The sequence below is a fragment of the Rhagoletis pomonella genome, unplaced genomic scaffold, assembly GCF_013731165.1.
Source record: "Rhagoletis pomonella isolate Grant_MI unplaced genomic scaffold, Rhpom_1.0 Rhpom_scaffold_00004, whole genome shotgun sequence".
Lineage (NCBI taxonomy): Eukaryota > Metazoa > Arthropoda > Insecta > Diptera > Tephritidae > Rhagoletis > Rhagoletis pomonella.
This window is the reverse complement of record NW_023458558.1, coordinates 8,149,752-8,172,204: the sequence shown is the minus strand read 5'-3', so window position 1 is coordinate 8,172,204 and position 22,453 is coordinate 8,149,752. Positions and strand designations below refer to the sequence as shown.

Here is a 22,453-nt window from a genome sequence, read left to right as displayed (position 1 = left end):
TTAATTTCAACGCATAAAAAAAACATACATATGCAGTTGTAAACGTCGATAATTTCTTTACCAAAAACGTGATTACAAGCGCAGCATTAGTAACGGTAATTATATTATGTATTAACTTAAAGTACTTTAACACACTTATTGAATAGCGCTTAGAAAAAATAGCATTTTTTTATATAGATATTCTCAACTTCTTCCGCGCCAATACGTCGAATGTTGTATGTCGATGAAGAAAAATGTATTATTTTTTTTTTTGGACTATTGAAAAACTTAATAACAGCGTCCGTAACGGATATGCTCTATAAAATAGAAATCATAATTAAACCGTTAATATTGAATTTACATTTATTCCATCAAATTTAGACGTTATTTTATGATTTTTATTATTTCGATCAACTTTTGAACGTAATTTTTGATTTTGACTTTCTCCATCATATTGCAACCGTTACTTTTAGATTAAAATTATTAAATCATACAATATTGAAATCGATCATAAAAACGCCATCTCCATCATAACGAATAAAAATGATCGAAAAAAATAAAATTCCAAAATACTATTTTTTATGATCCAGAAATAAAATTCTTGATATACATATGACTGCTTTCGGCCCCTCTTAATAATGCTTTAATTAATCTTCGTAAAGGCAACTAAAATAAGTAACTGGCATCGCAAGTATGCTGAAATAAATATGTATTTTTGAACCAATTTGTGTGGAGTTGCAAATCAAGATTAAAAATAATTTATGAAATTAGATTATGTTAAAATGTTTAATGCAATATTTTTCTATTGGAAAGCTAATTTTAAAATTATGCAATACAAATTTCCGTTTTTAATAAAATTTAATAAATTTGCGAACATATTTCAGCTTGAACGTAGTTTTTTGCTAATATACATACATATGTGTTTAAGTATTTTTTTTTTTTTGTATTTTCAAACGAAATATACTGCACAAACACATCTGGTTTTTGTTGTTGTTTACATTGTTCTCTGAATACATATTAATCGTTACATTTGCAAAGTAATTTATTTAAATTCTAAACACACACACAAATTGTGCATACATAAATTTCTAAATCTCACAATTCAGTTAAATGTTTACTTAATAGATTTAATTTTAATGAATTAATTTTAATTTTTACAATTACATTTGCGCATGAAGCCACATTAAGATTTTGGTTTGAATTTAGTTAAAGGATACATTTTTACTATTTTTTCTTCATTCAATTTGTAATTAAATATATGCATATTTGCCTTTTGCTTTTGCTTTTGTTTTTTTTTCTTGTTTTACCTTATTTAGAGAAATTAAAAGGCTTTCTAAGACAGTATTAAAATTGCACTCACATTGCCCGTAACCGAAAAGGTACCAAACACAAAGATCTTAGACATTACGAAATTAGACGGAAAATCTCAATTTACTGTGAGAGTTAGCAAAAAGTACTGCATCAGTTATTGTTATTTACGATTATAAACTGTACATAAGTATGCATTTGGCTGTTGAATGCATTCTTGTCTATGTAGGTATGTGCATGAGTGCATCTATTTACGTGTTAGTAAAGGCGTACGTACATAACTATGTACATATCGCCATTATCAATGCAAAAATCCACTCACCAAAAATTAAATACACATTTTAAACAAGTATGGACAGTGCTCTTTGACTATGCCGAAGGCTTCATATGTACATAAATACCTTTCATCTATATCAGAAAATTTGAATCTAACTGCATTGTTGTTTGGGAGCTAAATTGATTTTCATTGTGACCTTTTTTAGTGATAACCGAATACGGTAAAAAAAAATCGTCGACCTTAGCTACTTAGATAGGGAGTTATATAACGAAAACTCATATCTGAACTGTTATTACCATGGGAGATATTCCTTCTAGACCACCGAATAATAAATAAATAGCTCACGAAATTTCACGGTTTTAAAGAGTCACCGCTTACCAAGTCGGATATTTCGCAACTGAGGGACTAGCTGGATTGTTTTCAAACACAGACACATAGACGTCGACTCAGCGCGACGCTCTAATCATTTTGGTATACTTTTTCATAGGCCTATTTCTTCTTCTTCTGATGCCAACGGACCAAAGATATATCGAGCCCTAACCGCCAAAATAACGTAAGCGACATTTTTTTCAAAATTTTGTTTTTGATGCAGAAATGCATCTAGATGCTCTAGGAATATTTCTGCATAAAAACGAAAATTTTGAAAAAATGTCGCTTACGTTATTTTGGCGGTTAGGGCTCCATATTACAACTATGTTCATGAAAGATGCTGCTTCTGTTAAAAATTAAATTTTTTTAAAGGAACTCCGGCATTGATGATGACGATATGTATGCACAAACGTACATACGCATCCTACATATTTTCCTCGCAGTAACCTTAGCTCTAGATTGCCTTACATTCATAGTACCGTAGTTAGATCTTATTTTAGTTTCCATTAAGCTTTAATGTAAGTTTAATTTATGTATTCATAATGCTTGTGTTAGTGTATGCAAGCTAGTGCCGCATTCACGTATAAGTTGTGTGTTTGTGTGTGTGTGTGTGTGTGTGTGTGTGTGTTCGCCTTAAATCGTACAATGCATATTATAAATTTCACATTACCTATTTTATGTTCTTTATTTTACATTCCTTTACAATTCATTACAATGCATTATTAACTTTCGATATCAAGTCGTAACATTGCAGTTCTGCAATTTTATCTGCAACCATTTCGTACTTTCTCGATTTCGATTTTATTCTCCTTGCGATTTTTAAAAACTAGATGCGCCTTCTTGTATGTATATTATTGTTATATTCTTTGTGTTTTTGTAATACTTCCTTGTATCTCATCATTTCCATTTATGTACTATACATATTGTATATTATATATATATATATATATGTATGTAAATTTTTCAGTTTATGTTATGTTTAAAATAATTTGTAAATATTTTTGCCCAAATGGCAAATAAATAAGAAATATTATGTTAAAGCTTATCAGCCAACGCGTAAAAAAAATGAAAACACTTATGTATATGTATGTACATACATTTAAACTCAAAAGGTTTATACAATAATGGCATTTCTTTATGAAACACATTAAATTGCTTTGAAAATGTCCAAAAGCCCTTTCGCAGCAAAATATTATCTACTTTCAATTTTTTTTGGACATTTATGCCGATAAACTACAACATTTCGCTTTGCATGCACTCAAAATATGTATGTTTTGTTTACTTTTTAATTAAATATAAACTATTTTATGCTAATTTAATCTAAATTATCTTGAAAAATCAACTTTATATAACCAGATGAGCCATCCAGTGGCGTCGCACAGAAGGGACAGACCGCTTGAAAACCGTTAGTGCCATGCGGTATGTCAACATTTGCCCAGTACCTGTGAAAGATGAAGAAATGTCATTGAAAATAACTAATAATAAACAAAGGCAAATTTCGGCTATATAAAGTGACCTAGAAATGAATCCAAAGAAATTTCACTATACACAGTAGTGTGTCCTAGGCGAACTATTTTATTTTTATTTTTTGTTACACTTTTTGTTTTTTTTTTTTAGGAGAGTTTTTATATTTTAAAATTTTGTTTTGATTCGTGTTGTTGTTTTTTTTTTTTGTATCTTTTAGGAGAGTTCTTATGGTTAGAAAATGCTTCAGGCTTGCGCTATCTGTCTGACTATGAAAGAGTTTTTACAAAAAACATGGCTTATAGAGAAAATTTCAGCCATTAAACTGCAGATCGAATTTCGGCACTAACTGGCACTCCAGAACGTTGTATCTTGCAACGGCAGTAAGGCTTCATTTGAAATGAAATTACGATCATAGTATCGGAAATTATTTATGTATGGAGCGATAGAGGAATACAACATAGTAAAATTGTGCAATACATAGCCATCTATAGGGCTTCTTTCTATAAAGTGGTATGGTTAAAGCTGTCAGTGATTGTTGGCAGCTCTACAACGGATCTACTACAGCTTCTTGGCACCGCAGTCAAGTATTTATGAATATATGAAGTAAATACTTCCTTTTACTATTTTCCGTGCCCGTAGCTGGAGTCGAAGCAACTCTAATCCTTGTTCATTCTTACTAAATAGACTGACAGACATAACGGAGTTAATGCGTCATCATAATTTTCGTTTATAAAAAACACATGGTATGCCAGGGTAAAATCTTGTTTATTTTAAGAAATAGGGAACTTTGCTTTCAAGTGAGTGGCAGACACAATCGTGGTTACCATATGAATTTCAGTGGCAGTTCATAAAATTACATTCATCGAGCTAACTACAAAGCCATTTGCTTTTATATTCATGCTTACTTGACTGTTTTCTCAGTCGCCATGTGACCGCATGGATTAAAAGCGTACGTGGGTGCACCAACATCAACGTAAAAGGCCGGTTCCAAACCCATACAAAGCGTAACGACCGGACCAACTTCGAGGCACATGGGACAGCGACGGGCACCAGTACTCTTATCCTGCCCCCAATCGTGATGACCTGCAAAGCAAATATAGCGCGTATGAATTATTTAAGTCAAATTAAATTTAAAAAAAAAAAAATACAACAAAATATTTTGATGCTATCGGAAAGCAGCTAAGCACATACCCTGTACATGTCCGCAATTTAAGTACACATAAGGCTGATTCACTTGATCACCGATATTCACTTTTCTAGGTATTACTAAGGTATTCAAACCGACCGGACATTGCGGACGTCCAGCGTTGATTTCATCAATTAACTTTTCCAAATCGCGTTTGGTCTGAAATGGGGGGAAAAAAAAACGTAGCTTAGTAAAATAATATGTAAGTGTACTGGAGCAAAAGCTGTACGCTCTCCTACAAACCGGCGAATGTTGTAAGCCCTCGGCTGAGCGCCAAAGCAGCGTGGCACCACACAAATCAATCAATGTGCCATCTTGCAGCACATTCGATTCATCATAAATCTGCAAATAAAGTAACCAAAATGAGGATAGTTTCAAAAATTTTTAAAATTTATATTCTAATTAATACCGGCTGTCCCTTCTGTTGTGCCGATCTCGATTCACGCAAACTGAACACATCACCGCCGACCGAACATTCACGCCATAGACCACATTTAGCATTGCCACCGCAGAACTGACCCTTTGGATGCATTATAAGTACACCATTTGTGGTGAGACCATCAATTTCGACATTATCCTGCCACTTGGTGGCCTTCTCCTGGAAAAGCAAAAATATGGAGAGAGATAATTTGAATATATAAAAATATTTATTTTAATATGAAATTTTATTTAGGATCATTTATTTTGAACTTACGCCCAAGAATATATTTCTGCTTGAGTCGAAACCCGCTGCAAATATTCGCGCTTTAGATGCTTCACATCGGTTCACTAGTATTCGACAAGCGAAACGGGATATTGTACTTTGCATGACTTTAGCATCTTTTTTATCGCCGGGCAATGTGTCCATAACAACGAAATCAATGGGGGACTCTGATGAACGGCCGACCTGTAAAGTTAAATAAGTCATACATATATGTATTTAGTTATGCAAGTGGATATGAATGAAGGTATGCATGTATGTATGTATATGAAAATTTTAGGTCTGTAACATGTATACTATAAATACTCATAGATTCCAAATAACAGCTGCTTTAACCGACTTCAAAAAATAGGAGGAAGTTATCAATTCGTTGGAATATTTTTTTTATGTATGTTACCCGATAACTTTGGTCACCGTTTTCGATAATTAGTTTATTATCGGAAAGGTGAAATCGCAGGGGTGGTTTAGTTCCGAACATTGGATCATGAAGAAACTAATGGTAAATTTTAATAGGAGTATTGAGTCGGTTGTATTTTGGTTTAAAAATTACTTTTTGCTGATGTACAAAAATAATATTAATTATTAATATTAATATATAAATATTATGATTCAGATTTCGATTTAGATTCAGATTGAGCTTGATTTTTTAATTCGAGAGTTTTTAAGTAAGCGAGTGTACTATTTTTTAAGAAAATTCCTAATTTTTGGTACCTTTTTTCGAACAGTTTAAATAAAGTGAATACTTTAGTAACAATATCAATAGTAAATTGGAATTGAAGATATTGATTTGACCACTGGGTGGTATGTATACTTAGAAAGCCTTTTGGGATTATTGACATATCTATTGAACCTATGATTACTAGATTACTATGGAAAATATGCTCATATGTATGTACACATGTACTTACGTACATGAATTCTATTCGCAGAATATGCCATCTGATGAAAATTCACAAGCGTGTTAGTATGAGCATAAAAAGCCAAATCAAACAAGATAGGGAAAATGTTGTATATCGTATATAAATGACAAAAGCGAGCATACGGAGACCAGACAGATGGCAAGATAAACAACAAAATAATGATATGAAATCGATATATTTGCATTGAAAACGCAACAATTTCTAGTCCTCATTATACTAGCGGAAAGGCACCTTCACCGATTTTTCTTGAATGTGAAGCTATGCATGTGGAGCAAAAATGGATGAAAAGCTTGCATGCGAATTCCATGAAAAACTGCAGAAAAAAAGCAGTTGATAATAGATACATATTTACTGTAGCGCTGTTCTGGCACGCAATATGGGAGACAGAAATTTTTTAAATACATTTTTTTCTTTATTACAAATTTATTAGCCAATGCTCAGCTTGTGTTGCCAAAATGTTACAAAACAAAAGTCCACGGATAAATATTAAAAAAAGCGCGAATAAACCATATTGCTCATTTATAGAAAACGATAATACAATTTTTAATTCTCATAGCACCGCTACACCTTATTAGCAGTGCACTGTAAGATAATTGGCTGCATAATCAGGTTAATAACGAAAACAAAACATTATGGAACAAAAGGCTTCATATGCTACTCATAACAGTAAGGTAGAAAATATTATTGGGTCATATGAAAAGTCTCCGCCGATTTTTGGGTAAACTTAAAAAAACAAAAAATGTCTTCATTGAAAACCAATTTTAATCAAGTACATATTGGCCATTATTTTCTACGCATGACCTTTTGCCAGTTATCAGATAATTTTAACGGTGAAAAACTTGGCCAAATGATTTTCAGCGACCCTTTGGAAGCCCAATTTTTTAAAATCAAGAGAGTTTCGCAGAAACCGAAGCAAATGGAAGTCAGACGGTGCAAGGTCCAGGCTACACGGTCGATGCATAAAGCTTCGCAACCAATTTCCGTCAAGTTTTGAAGTTGAATTTTTATTCATGTTAGAAGGAAAGGGAAAAGAGACAAAACTCCCGAGGAGTTTCTGTTCAGAATCGGCCTGTATATTTACCTGAAACATATCCGTTTCCGTGTCCTCTTTGTATTCGACAATGACAGCTTGATTGCGAGACAGTGTGTAAGATATTGAATGTTGATTGGCATCTAGTATAGCTTTCGATGTCTGTGGCGATTGGACGATATAATGTTTGGAACGTTTCACACCGTTCGGCTCTGTGCGTTTGTATAATACGAATTTTGAACGCCTGCGACCGCGGTCACCTTGCGGTAAATAACCATTATAACTGTAAATACAATAATAATAGATAATAACGTATTAGTTAAATGTAAACATACAAATATACATGCAAATATACTCAAGTGTAGACATACACAACAACCACGTATATTTTAAGTACTTTAACATGTACTATATATGTATGTGTATGTATGTATCGTTCATGAAAAGTGCCAACAAGTGCTTGTTTTGTTGCACTTTAAAGCGAGAATATCGTATTAAGTAATAAACGCAAACAACAACAATAAAATTAAAATATAAATACATTTTCTGGGAAACGTAAATGCACTTCACTTCAAGTATGCGTAGCGGTTTTAAGGTAAACTCACTTAAGCTTATCATCGACGAGCATTCATATGTACATACATACATATGTACAAAGGAATGCCGCGACGCATAGAGGAAGCTTTTGAAACTTTAACCTTTTTGTTCATGAATGTTCGAGTCCCAAGACGATCTAGGAGATTTTGTTGACAAATACAAATTATATCAGCTAGTATAATTGATAGTATATAGTGAGCCTGCTTACTGCAAAACAAGCAGCTGAAAATATCTAAATCTTTTTTAATTCAATAAATTACATTATTTTTTAAATACATACAGTGCTGGAAAAATAAATAGGAACGCAACATTTTAACAAATTTTGACCTCTTTCTTTTGTTTATTTAATATTTATTGTTTTTTTATATAAACTTTGAACTTTTTAATCAACTTTTTTTTTGTTTTAATTTTTTTCAGTATGCAAGTGTAAGTTTGAAGTTGCATTTTTTCCATACGAAAAGAATTGTCGAGCACACTTTGTATGGAAGAAAATGCGTGAAAAATGGCAAAAAATAAACGCGATTATTTAGCAACTTTAAACTTACACCTTATTGTACCAAAATTTAATGGGCTATAAAGCTGCATACCCGAAGGCATCACAAGCTTCAATTTTGAGGCAACAAAACGGCCGTTATAAAGTTGGGGCAGCGCTCGTTATTGGTAGTTATGTTTCGCCTGCGGCCAACATTTAAATGAAATTATTTTCAAAAAGTCAATGTCATAGAAATTGTTCGGGTCATAATAAAGATTCCGACATCCAGCTATTTTTTTGAAAGTGTTTTTTTTTTTTAAATTTAAATAAGTGTAGATGGATCACCCGATACATACATATGTAGCTATATAAGTAAGTACGTAATGTCAAACTTGCTGCTATGGAGTAGATGCAATACGCTTTAGCGCACTTCGGCGGCATCGTGGTATACAGCCTATGTACGTATACTAGAGAGCATGGAGACAGAATCAAAACTTTTTCCCAGCGAGCAGTCCAGCCCACTAGCCTTTGGGACATGTTCCTTTACTCCCTATAGGGATGGTGTAATGTATGCTGATGACCTTTGCATAGTCATTGCATTACTCCATTACTCCGCATTGAGTATTGTAAGTAGATTAGGGTGATCCAAAAATGTATGTGAAAAAGTAAAGTCGGAATTTTTATGCTCTCACCCCCGATATAGAACAATCCTAAGGGGTGAGAGCATTACAATTTCGACTTTACTGTTTTTGGGCCACCCTAGTGTAGATGAGTGGTGCATAAAACAAGGTAATTTCGCCAATCCTTTCAAAACGAAAATGTTGCTGTTCACAGCGAAAAAAATGCTGCCAACTACAAATTAGTCAGGTGTGGCAACGCTATACAATAAAAGTCTGGAATAGTTCTTTCTAAAGAGGGGGAAATCTACATAAGGGCTGTTCAGGATGTTGTGGAAATGGTCTTGGATTTGCAGTTGGAATAGCAGTTGCATATTTGTTGCTCGCTGCCATGGCAGCCGTGTGCATTTTATTGTTGTGAATTTACAAATGCAACGATTATGCAAATCCAAGAGCATATGCACAAGATCCTAAACAGCCCTAATGTTTATTTGAGGTAAAGCATTAGGTATGGGTTTAATACAAATAAGGGGTGTAATTTAAACCAAAAGTCACTATAACATTTTTTTTCGAATTTTTCTCAAGCTTTTTGGTCCTCGGAGCCAGTTATTATCAACTTAACTTAAATTTCCTAAAAGCAGTAGAAAGACACAACCCACCGCTTTCAACGAACATACGATTTTGAGCATCCGTTGAAAACTGTCCAACTTATGACCCAAGTATCCGATTTTAAATTTTTTGCTCATAACCACGAATTTTGGTGGCGTTTTAAAATTTTGCTATTCCTAAAATTATTTTTTAGACTGCATGACACAAAAAGTAAATTTTTTTGTGCGAACTATTTCCGAAATACGGCCCCATTGGCTGAAAAAGTTGTCAAAAATTGGACTTATACTTCCAAAGTCGCAACGGAGATTCTAAGCATTCTGCCTTCGTGAATGAGGCCCCCAAGGCAACATATCGATTTGATGTGGTGCTCGATAGGCACCTGACTGTTAGTGCTGTGACGACGGAGGTGGCAGAGGATCTCGAATTAGCAGCCCGTCGCCGCGAATGGAGCGAGGTGCTGATTCTCTACCTGCAACGCCAATATTCTGTAGGCAATTTCGATGCGCCATTCCACAGCGAACAGGCAGCATTGCATACTCTTATACTTCGATAGTTTTTAATGGAACATAGCGCTTAGGCTGGTTTCTTGTATGTGTATCTCCAATCTAAGAATAGGTAGATTCTTACGAAAATTTGTTGTCACAACAAAGTTGCACAATAATAAAATCAAAAATATTTCATTTTTACCCGCGTCCGCCGAGTTGCGACATTTTATAAATAGAAGAAATACTGAGCAACATTAATTCACTTGAATTATGTGCAACGACGTCTTTGTCGACGAAGTTTGTCTGAGTGTCATCGAACGCAGTATTTTCCGCACGTCGAGACAGAACAAAAACACAAAAATACCTAGCAGCGTAAATGTTTTTTTTTTTTGTTTTTCTCAACTAAATCACTGGTAAATAGTTTACGCAATGCGAGCCGCCCCTAGAATTCCCTCCGCTGTTCTACGTGATGTGCGCGCTGGGCTTGTTGTTGGGCCTGTTGATGTTCCCTGGTCTGGTCTATTTCATTTTATGGCACACAAGTTGCGGTGTTAACGAACTTTGATTCGTCAAAAATAGATAAACGATTTCAGATTGTGCGGCGACGTGGCGCGGTATTGCTTAGTGTAGCTGCTAACGGCTGCTGATACTGTTGGTGGATGTTGCCGCTGCCGCGGTTGCTCTATTTTGGATTTTGTACGTTGTGCCTCCGCCCGTGGTCACTGAAGTTGCCTCAGTGTGCGCGGCTGTGGACAAGAACGAGTCTGTGGATGCGAACTAAGGCGGTTGCGCCATTGTCAGCATTTATTTGATGCCTTCCATTCCACGAATAGAACATTTTTGAAAAATTTTGTTTCACTTTGTTTTGGAATGGTGGCAATTTTACTTCCATGAATGTGCGCTTCAACGTTGGCTATAACTTGAGGAGGCAAATATTTTGTAGTTTCTATTTGAGGCAAGCGTCTGCCTGCACAGCAATTTGCCTAGATTTTGTATGAGAGGAGCGTATTTTTTCTTATACAGATTAGATTACACAGTATGCCCCATTTAATTGACCCTCCTTTTATTTTAATCAATAAATTGGTAAAAAACAAAAATTGAGACAGCCCCGGTTGATTGGTTTCCGCGGATAATTAAAACAAAAAATTGTCCAATTGCTCATCCCCAACTAAGCGGAAGCTACTGTAGGGGATTTATTACGTTAGTACTTAACATAAATATTAATTAAAAGAGTGTGTCAAAATAATACATTTCAAAACTATGAATAACACATGTAATTGTTTTCGAATCTGAATTCCACTGAAAATGGCTTAATATTTTTCAATAGATTACAGTGATCACTATCTATTTTTCTGACACCTTTTACTTTTGTATAAAACACGGTCAACTGCAACCAGAAAATTTAAATAAATAAACGCGGTACAGATGAATTATATTTATTCTCAAACTATTGTTCTCTTAACAAAAAAAAAAAAAAACACGAAAACGAACGCCCATAGCACAAAAAACTAGTAAGAAAGTCTAAGTTAGGGCGGGGCCAAACATTAAATACCCGGCGCAAGTATAAGTTTTTCACCTTTCCGAAAACTACTATGTGAGCGGCATCACGCCCATTCTCCAAAATTCCAAATAATGTTACTTCTTTTCAAGGGATTGTTGTTAGTATCAATTTTGAGAAAATTAGCGTTCTTAAATTTCGAAATATAGGTTTCAAGCATTTCGGAAATTTACCGTTATATAAAAAGTGGACGTAGTTTTAGTCCGATTTCAATAATTTTCAACGTTTTGCGTTTATGTGGCTAGCACAATAACCGTTCCGAGTTTGGTACAAATTGCTAGAACGGTTACCGAAATACATATATAGACACGTTGGGCATACCTGAACGGAATATGTAAAGTCTTATAGTTACTTCCCATCTCTGACTATTCTTGGATAACCTCTGGAGCCCGTACTTTAATTTGGTATATCGCTCAATTCTGTCGCTGCTATAGATCGCCCTAACTAAGTCGTATGACTGAGGAATTATATGTATATAGATTTAAAAAAAAATGTATAAATATCACAAAACATGAACTATGCTTTTTTCTGCAACATTATCGCAAATCCAGTTATTTTGCACTTTTAATTTTAAATTTTTTTCCATGTAAATGAATTTCTCTGCGGTTATTTCGACTTTACCTTTATAAATCGTCCAACTGATGAAAATCTTAAATACGAAGCTATTATTTTCTTCTAGCCGATTATATGTATGTATGTATGTTCATATTGTATGTGGCTTTGTGTGCTTCCATATAAATTTGTTTACATTCGTAAAATCTTGTCTCAGAAAATGCGCACAATTGCACTGAAGATCAAAAGTAAACATACTTAATTAAAGACTGTACATATGTTTTGCGAGCCAAGACGAGTATTTAGTAACTCTTGAATATTTGTGTATGTATGTATGTACCTACTTTAATCCAGAATGTAGCCGCCGCCCTCCAACGAATCTTAAGCACCAACGGTTTGAGTTGACTTTACAAGTGCGACGTGTTAGTGCTTTATTAATGTTGTTGTTATTAGCTTTAATGGCTTGACATTACAACTGGAATAGTGGTTTTATTTTAGTGCTACTTTTTAATGATGAGGCGTAAATTTATTGCACAAGTGTACATACATATGTACGTATGTACATAAACAAAAATTAGCGTGGCTAGCAACGTTTAACGCCAAACAATGTGTTCGTTCACAAGTCTACAGCTACTCAAATTAATTTTTTAGTTTTTAAATCCGGGATGCCCAGCGCAGGGCACTTGCTTATGGAGTTCTGCCGGCGTTGGGCATGGCTGGTTTAAATGTTTATGTACAGTGCGTTTCACAGGAACGTATGCTTGAGAAAATCGCCCTTAACACTAGACTACACACGCGCGGCCTACTATAGTAGACCATTGCAACATTTTTGTTGATACGTTGACAGTTTTGTATATGCGAGCGGTGCGGTTCCATGAAAGCCTTCCGCGACGAGTGAGTACCGTGTTCTTAGAAACTGCCGCCGATAGCTACTTAAAATATTTTTCGACTTGATGAACATTGCTGCAATCGAAGCTCGCATAATCAACCAAATGAATGTCAATACTGAAAACAAATTTCACGGATAACTTTTTACAAGAATAGTCCTGCGATTTTTTGAAACCCGCTTTGAATCGCTGTATATCCATTGAAACACTTTCCTAACAACTAAAATTTGGAATAGGGAAGCTCTTAGGCATCTGCGCATCTCAAGAAGTACAGCACGATGTATATAAAAATATATAATTAATACTTTTGCCCAAGTAGCGTTTGAAATTTAACTGCCATTTAAGCCCAAATTTTGCTCCGAAAAAATGTGTTTTTAGAGTACATAAATTTTAAAACCAACACTGAGAGAAAAAACTTTAGAATTACAAAAAGAATTGCTAAATTTAAAAAATACGTATATGAAAGAGCACCAACCCAACTCGTAATAAATTTTAGTATACAAATTTTAGCATTTAGCAATATTGAACTGAAATGCGGCCATATTAAAATGAAGGGTTCTGCACTCCACGGATGCTTTTTCATAATTAAAATGACCATAAAAAAAAAATTAATTTTCATGCTGTCTGCAATGGGATTTGAACCCTGAACCTCTGGAAGTTAACAAATTGTGGGAAGCATTTTTGCGCACTCAGCTAGACATAAATGTGCTTTCAAATGTTGAGTTTGATTCGACACCACTGTACGCGTGCGTGGTATGAGTCTTATTTTTAAATACGAGGTGGACGGGTGAGTAGGAAATCTGGTATGATCATTCATTTATACTAAAATAGGCTTTAATTCGTGCAAAAATGCAGCTAAGTTACATACATATGTATGCGACAATATTGAAGCGCGCACGGGTGCAGTGAAGAAAGCTCAAAAATTTGTTTGAAGAACGTTTTCTGAATTTCTTAGAGTGAAGGTTTCTTTTTTTTTGAAACATACTGTAAATGCGTGAGTATCTGAATTCAACTTGATTTTATCACTTACTTAAAAGGAAATCTTAAAACAAAAGAGATGGACACCAAATAGTAGAAAAACATGCTTCCTTATTTGTTGTTCACTGCTGATGGTTTAACACCCGACAGGCCGGCAGACATTCGTACAACAATCATGAAACATGATTACGCACAAAAATAAGGATACATACCGACATACATACATACATGGACGTGTACATCAGATAATTAATTGCCACTTTTCGTATCACATTGCGACGCATTTGTAAGCCACGCAGACGTACATATGTATGTACATATGTATGTGCATTAGGGTGCGCCCTATTTCTCAGCTTTTTAACCACAAAGCAAGACTCCCCCTCGATAGGTGGATTTGGTCATAAAAATGTGGTCTGCGAAAAATTAAAAAAAAAAATCGGGTAATGGAAAGACGTGACTTAAGAGCCTTAAAGTTAAGCAAAAAAATAGCATAGCCTTATTTGAAATCAGCGCTCAAAATTCCATTGACTGGTACGAAACAAATAAGCTCTTTTTACCTGTTACAGGCCATTTTTCCGATTTTATGTTAAATTTAGTGAATTAGTGTATGGAACTTTTGGGCTCCTGAGGCACATCTTTTTGTTACCCGATTTTGAAAATTATTCGCAGAACATTTTTATAGCCAAGGAACCTATCTAGGGCGAGTCGTGTCTTGTAGTTTACAAAAAAAAATTCTCCGCACAAATATGGCGCACACTAATGTACATATCTACATCAATACAAACATATGTATAACAATAAATAAATACTCGCACTCCTACTGTATGTAAAATATCATTGCAAGTCAGGGGGAGAACAGCCAAGGAAATCAAGCAAAGCGGACGGCGGTGTAAACAACAACCAACAACAAAGAAGCGAATAAAAAACCGCTAAGGAACGCAAATGCCCACAATTGCGCAATAAGTTTTACGCCCCCAACGGAGTGAAAAAAATGATGGGCAGCGGCGGTGGGTGTCTCGGCATTGGCGTCTGGGTGCGGTGCGCCGCCATAGCTGCCGCAATAAAATCATTAGTGAAAGTTAAGATATCACAATTGGCGCCGGCCGGCTATTTGATGCTTAAATGGTTGCCAAGAGGCGGGAGAAGTAATCCAATACTAACAGCTGTGTGGCACATTTTCGATTTTTTCTTTTTTTTTTTTTGCAAGCAGCAGGCTGGGCCTACCGAACGCTGATCAAATTCAAATGCGTCAATTTCGATTTTTTTTTTCTTTATTAGCGCCCTAGTTCCACAAGTGCGCCCGCACAGCGAAAGGAATCAATCACACGCTCTCACCCAAGCGAAATAACTAATTTAATTTGCTTAGACAAATTCAATTAAAACAGCAGCACAACAAAGAAAAAAAAATAAACAAAACAAACACAGAACATAATTAACGCACGCAATGACAATTATTTGCGCGATGCTAAATGTAGCAGCGGCAGCAGTCTAATCAAAATTGTTTGAAAAAAAAAATTCCACAATCGTCCAGAGGGGGCAGCGGTGGGGCGAGGAAACGCGTACACCAACATACTAGGCATACCAATTAGACGCAAAAGAATATGTCGGCGGGGTCTGTGGATATCAGCATCGTCGGACACTTCACACCACTAACTCACCTCACAACCGCGGAAGTGGAGCCTCAGCGTTTGGTTATTTCTTTTTTAGATTTTAATAGATTTTCTTATCAATATAATGTTCTTGTGAATAACTTTTCCAAAGAATCCCAATATAATATGACTGATTATCTCCTTTAATGAAACGCCCTTATTTACACACTGTTTAGATTGATGGGGGGAACCGACTTAGCCATACCCGATTAACGGACCTTGTGTGCAAAAGACAATTCTAGCAAAAATTAATTAATCACCAAACCTAGTTAATCAAATTAAGGGTTAATGATTAAAAATTATTATTTTTTTTAAATCACGGTTACGATTAACTATTTAATCAGATTAAATTAAACCATGATTAACTGTAATTCGATTGAATTTAATCAAATTAACCAATTGATTCAAAAATCAATCGATTAGTGCCAACACAGTTCTACAGTCACAGCTCTCGCGTTCTTGTGGGGGTTCTGAGGTGTAATTGTCCGATCGGAATTCAAGCACTAAGACTAAAAAAGCGCATCTAATCTTTACTGAAGCAGTAAACTGAAGGTTGAAGAGGTGACATCACATCAAAACTGGCTACCAGTCTGCCCAGCTTTGGTGAAGCTAAAATTGAAGTATATTGGCTGGCACTTTATTCGCTATTCGGTTCACGAGTTTTCCGATCGAAAAATATTGATATTCAGGAATTCCGTGCCATTTCTACGAAAAATTGTATTTCTCCATATAAAATACATGGAAAACTTTGAGTGACTCCTAAATACTCTTTGATTTCAAAATAAAAAACAGGGGTATACTTTTTCGGTACAGAACAATCCTAGGATGCGAGAGCCTTGAAATTCCGACTTTCCCTAGCAAGCACCCTTGCTTTGCTCTTCAAGTTTATTATATTGCAGGATTCTCAAAGGGTGTATGCGCATCCTTGATAACGCAGGACTTATAAAAGCCTCTTTTGTTGCTATTTCTTTGAGTTTCGTGCCCAAGTCGCCAACAGCAGCTACTACTTTAAACTGCGTATGCCGCTAATAGACTAATAGCTATTAGTATAACTACCATAATGTTTCTGCTGTCTCCTCTTGACAGCGATTGCACGAATCGACTTTGTAGAAATGCAGTCGCCCATTTTCGGATATGTAGTTGCTCCTTGGATCTTTGAATTGCTTGACTGTCAGCTGGCAACTTAATTGGTTGACAAATGTCAAGTTTCACGCAATATAGCCATACTTCTACTCCGTTCATTATTTTTGAGCTGTCTGTAAATATGTAGTATGTATGTAAATGACAAGTCTTCCGCCTAGTTTTCACACCTTCACGCCATCAATTTTCTTCGTTAAGGGCTTGCCAGCTTTTTTGTCCAGTTAGAACGCGACCCTATTTAATCCGTTCCATCTACATTTCTTCTGACTATTAAGCAGCGATCAAAGGTTTTTTGCGTGAATAAGAAATATTTTTGGCATGCAGTGTTGTAGCCCATTAAATTTTAGTATGTATAATAAAGTGCAAGCCTGAAGTAGCTGGGACTAGCCGTTGATTTTTTGCAAGAAGGTAAAGTGACAATTTGTAAGCCCAAAAAAACAACCAAAATTTAAATAAAACAAATGTCATCAGTGACATCCGTCAATCTCGAGAAGAATAGATTTCTACATAGTCGCGCATATTTTATTGGAACAAGTGTGAGTCTAATTTATGAATGTTGTGGTCATTAAGGAGATTGAAACGCGCATAAAACAAAAGCAATAACAAAGCCAGCAACATCATGTTAAGGTCAAAAGTGCTGTCACAAGTGATTTGTGCCCAGTTTGACAGGCATTTATGCCATGGCCCCCGGGGCTAATGTGTGGGCAAGAGGCGTGATTTACTTTTGTGTTGCGTTGCCTACATGCGATACATACATACGTATGTAGATACAGTTGAGTTAACAAAAATAGTAGTGCGACACCTCAGAATAGTAAAACGTTCTGCTTTACAAGATGAAGAGTTGCTTTAAGATATTTTAAATTAGGATATAATAAACAGGAAAGTAAACAAGAAATCGACACTTTTAGTTCATTGCGCCGTTTTATGGGGCATTTCCTTATATTTACCAAAAACGAACTGTCAAAAAAATAGCAATGTTTAATTTATGAGGATCTAACATTTTAAAGAAATAAAGATGTCCCCATAATTAGGTGTTTTTAAATTATTTATTTATTTTTTAATGTAGATGTACTAAAAACACGGTACTCTTCTTTACAATCAGCTAGATAAACGCATCGATTGAAGTCAAGACAAAATCTACCTATCGACCTAAGAAACAACAGCAAACTTTTGACATCCCGCGAAAAATTCTTCAGGAGAATGTCGTCATACATATATGACGATTGAAGATGCCCATGCAAGAGTAAAACGTTCAAAATGAAATAGCCCGCCAAAGGGCATGGAGGCTTGGAATCAACCAATAACTTCAAATTGGAATGTGTGATTCCAGACAGTACATTCTAAGTCAACAGGCAAAGGTAATGTTTGAGACAAGTTGAGTGTGGTGAACTGAGCTTGAAGGTATTACCAATTTATATGCATTCTCTAAGTTTAACAATTGAGTTTCTAGTTTGATAGGACTGACGTAGCAGTTTTTTTTTTTTGAACACTACTGTACCTACATATGTGTGTGCATGAGTGTCCGGCTGCGCCGCGAAACTCCTTTTTTAGAAACCTGCAGTCAGCTAAGTAACAATTTTACTATAGGCGTTCATAAATTTTGCGCAAAGCTACATAGGCTTCCGCAGCATTGTAGTTCTGCCTACAAGCAAATTAAGTACATACATAGATAATCACGTTTGTGTCAATCTAATTTTAAATGTCAATGAAATGAAATTTAAATAGCATGGCATAGATATGTACTATATGCATGTATGTACATATTTGCCGCATTGACAATACCAAACACAGAATAAACACATAAACCGCCGCAAAAGTGTTTATGACACTGCAGCGTGTTGTACTCATTAGTGTGTTTCTATTCTTGTTGGACTAATTTTTTTTTTTAATTTTTTTATTTATTGTTATTCTGTGTTCCAGCTGACCTTTCGTGCGCATGAAAATAGGTGAAAAATTTAAACTACGAAGTTCTCACATTCAGCAACAAGAAAAAACGTGCACTCAATGCAGTCATTTGAATAAGTTGTTCATGGTTTGGCGCCACCGTCAATACGTTTTTAGAAAATTTAAAATAGACGAAAATGGTGGTGCCAGAGACAGAGGCCAAACAAATGCCAAAAGTCATTATAAATATAAATACATATGTATTTGTATGACATTAGGGCGGTCCAAAAACCCTCACTCCCTAGGATTGTTCTATATCGAAAAAAATATTTGGAGGTCGCTCAAAGCGCTCAAAATTTGCCATGTATTTTATAAGAGAAAAAACTTTCGTAGATAATCAGTATTTTTCGATCGGAAATCTCTGTTTCTCTCCAGAAGACTTCCAATAATAATACGCAACTATTTATTTGACAATTTTTTAATAGGAGCTTTTTTTATGGGTCCCCCTATGACCTCCTCAACAAAAAAAATGCATTGGGGACCGATAAAAAATCGTGAGTATCAAAAAATGGTAAAATAAACAATTGGTTATAATTATTGGAAGTCTCCTGAAGGAAAAGAGTTTTCCAATCGAAAAATATTGATTTTAGAGAATTCTATATCACTTCTAGGTAAAATTGTTTTTTTGTTCTTATAAAATACATGGAAAACTGTGAGCGATCTCTAAATATTTTATGATTTCAACCAAAAAATCAGCGGCACATTAAATCAATATACATAAAATATGTAGAACAAGGAGGTGAGAGCATTAAAATTTGGACTTTATTTTTTTCACATGCATTTTTGGGCCACACTAATGTACGCACCACGTTCTTGGCGTAAAAAGTTGCATACAAAGCCGCTGGTAGTAAGAATATGTTAAGCTCACGACAATATCACTGACCAACAAATGCAACGTTAGATTATATACGCATATATGGTGACGTATCGCTGACCAAACAACCATGCCCTGCAGGAAAGTATAAAAGCGAATATGTAAGTACTTGATACTAGTGTCGGACACTACCGATACCAAAAGTACTCAGAACTCGATTCTCAAAAGGATCGACAGTACCCGATTTTTAAAAGCATCGATAGATACTGAGTAATCCAAAGTACTCAGTACTCACAAAAGAACTCGAAAGTATTCAGAACTTAGATAAACTCGAATGTACTCAGTACTCATAAATACTCTGCTGCAATCATCACTTTGATACATATACTCCGTATCGATTCAAAGTAGTTAGTATTAAGTGTCGAATAGATAATTAAAAGTACTCAGTTCTGTTTACATTCACCGGTATTCAAAAATTTTTGTACTCAATTTCAAGTCTCAATAATTTTCAAGTACAATACTTGTACACAGTACAATTACGACTTTAATTTGAGATTAATATATTGATCAGATTTCTACGCTAAACAAAGAAGTATTACTATCATGTTTATATTTAAAGAAAATACTCAGTACTCTCAAAAATACCTCATTCTTAAATGTATCGATAGCAGAGAACCTCAAAATTATTCGATACTTCCTAACACTACTTGAAAAAGGTACTCAAACGGGACAAAATCCGAATTACCTATGGGGTTTTGACAAACACAATTATGTATTTGGCTTTTATTTGAAATTTTTATTAAAGGACAAGTTAATGGTTTAAAGCATGATAAAAACATAGCAAGGTATAACCGTTCTCTCAATTTGTCGGCCATGATTTTTTTTTGAAGTTTGCCAACATTTTAAAATCATATAAATGTGAAAATAAAAAAATGAAATTGTTCGAAATTGTTGTTGCTTGAGATTGAAAATGAAAATGTGTGTGTGAGTTTGTGAGAAAATTTAAAAATTAAATTGTTTGGAAACGTCAAGAATTTTAAAAGTGACTCTCAGCGGTTCTACCTTACTATATTTTTATCATGGTTTAAAGTATGTTTAACTTAAACAGACAAGTGTTTTACTGCAAAAATATTAAATTTTGAGATAAGACATAGAAAAGTTCAGTTATTTTTATCGAGATTTCTATAAGGACTTGGAACTATCCGTATATTCAGTTGTCGGTTTGGATATTCGTGTAAAAACCGGGATATCCGGTTATTATCCGTTCAGTTTGTTATCCGCATATCTAGTTAATATCTGGATATTCGGATTTTTAATCATATCCATATATGTATATGTATTCAAAAAAAAGTTCAAAAAAAGTTTCGGCATTTTTAAGTAAAGTTAATATGTTCCTAGAGGGCTGCACAAGCCCACTAACATGGAGCCTAATTTTTGATATATTGAACATTCACGACTCACACTGCCCTTGAGTCATTCTCATTGCAACTAAGTTGTCTAATCTATGTTGAATTGATTCAAAATACATACCCAAGTATAACCAGTTCACCATAACGCACTCGCGGTTTGTCATGTCCATCTGCATCAGCTTCGGCTAATATGGGTGATTCTGTGCCGTCGGTGCTGTAATAAAAATTGGAAATAAAGTTTTAATGCATGCAGATCTCAATAAACGTTTTATGTTCACACAAAAATGTATAGCTTTTTATTTGACATATTGACAGGTGAATTAAATAAAAACAGGGCAAATCTTCGACGAAAAAAAATATTGGCGCGCACTTTATTAAAGTGGGTCAACTAGACGGATAAAATACCGAATAACAGAGCTATTAATACAATTCCAGTTGAAAAATTCTTTTTAATTGGAAAAAGGAAGAGCAAAGGCTGTTCTCTTCCACCTCCTTGTACGATCGTCAATAAAGTTTTTCTTAATGGCATCAACAAAAAGTTTCGTTAGACATAAAAACTTACGCCACAAACTTCCGAAAGTAGTAAAGTTATAATAATTATGCTCGAGAAGTATGTGTATTTTTAATTGTTTCATACAAAATTTAATGCAAGTTGCAACTCCGTACATTCTGCTGCTGGTGCAGTAACTGTGCTTCAAAGTAGTACAATTCGCTAAACAACAACAAAAGGTTCTTCCTCATGAAAGTTATGTATGCATACATACTCCATATACACTAGGGCATTCAATCCCGAATGATTTTAACAAACCCGGGATTCCGGGATTCAAAAATTCTAGTCCCGGCATCCCGAGATGTTTCGGTATTTCGACTTCATCACAACTTTTTGCATTCTGTAAATGAATCAGTAAAAATATCGGCATTCCGGAGCTGTAATCCCGGGATTGAATACCCTAATGCACACAAAATGAATAGAAAAAAATCGCGAGTGCAACCGGTGCAAATGTGTTCAACGAACTTGCAAGCTTGTGTCAGGCACTTACGCCTATTTTCCCACTAAAAATTTCAATTAACGGCAAAGGCAACAGCAACAACAACAACAAAAAGAAGGCATAATTGCTTCCGCCATTGCCGGCTGCCTTTCAATGACAGACGCAGTGGCACAGGCAGCCACTTTTTTATTTAATACTTCGCTGATGACTTGCCAAGTCTTGCATTAAGCACACACACACACATACACACGCGTAAGCAAAAAAAAAAAAACATTTAAAACTCGAGGGCAAATAATATTTTTATGTGTTATGCATATTTCGTTTCTCCAATAAAAAAAAGAAGCATTTGACACCCGAAGTCATAAAAATTCATTCACAAACAAAAGTGGCAGCAGCATTTGCAGCAAATGCACCATGGAACGCGAAGTAGCGCAAAAAGCAAAAAAAAAAAAAACAAATTTAGTTAGGTAAATAAATCTGTGTACAAGCATACGAAGAAACGCAGAAAATTTTTGTT

The 22,453-nt window shown here is 35.0% G+C and overlaps 1 protein-coding gene across 4 annotated transcripts in view; it reads right to left on the bottom strand.

Moving 5' to 3' along the window:
- Positions 1-2,620: 2,620 nt before the first annotated feature.
- LOC118736921 (protein pellino) overlaps positions 2,621-22,453 on the bottom strand; it is a 98,193-nt gene continuing 78,360 nt past the window's right edge. For all 4 annotated transcript variants that reach the window (XM_036467063.1, XM_036467062.1, XM_036467066.1 and 1 more), the window contains exons 3-10: positions 21,069-21,161; positions 7,288-7,519; positions 5,281-5,472; positions 4,996-5,184; positions 4,830-4,928; positions 4,592-4,745; positions 4,306-4,483; positions 2,621-3,375 (exon numbers count right to left, since the gene is read on the bottom strand). In XM_036467063.1, the coding sequence (XP_036322956.1) occupies positions 3,249-3,375; positions 4,306-4,483; positions 4,592-4,745; positions 4,830-4,928; positions 4,996-5,184; positions 5,281-5,472; positions 7,288-7,519; positions 21,069-21,161 (1,264 nt within the window). In that variant the 3' untranslated portion in view covers positions 2,621-3,248. The remainder of the gene's footprint in view (positions 3,376-4,305; positions 4,484-4,591; positions 4,746-4,829; positions 4,929-4,995; positions 5,185-5,280; positions 5,473-7,287; positions 7,520-21,068; positions 21,162-22,453) is intronic.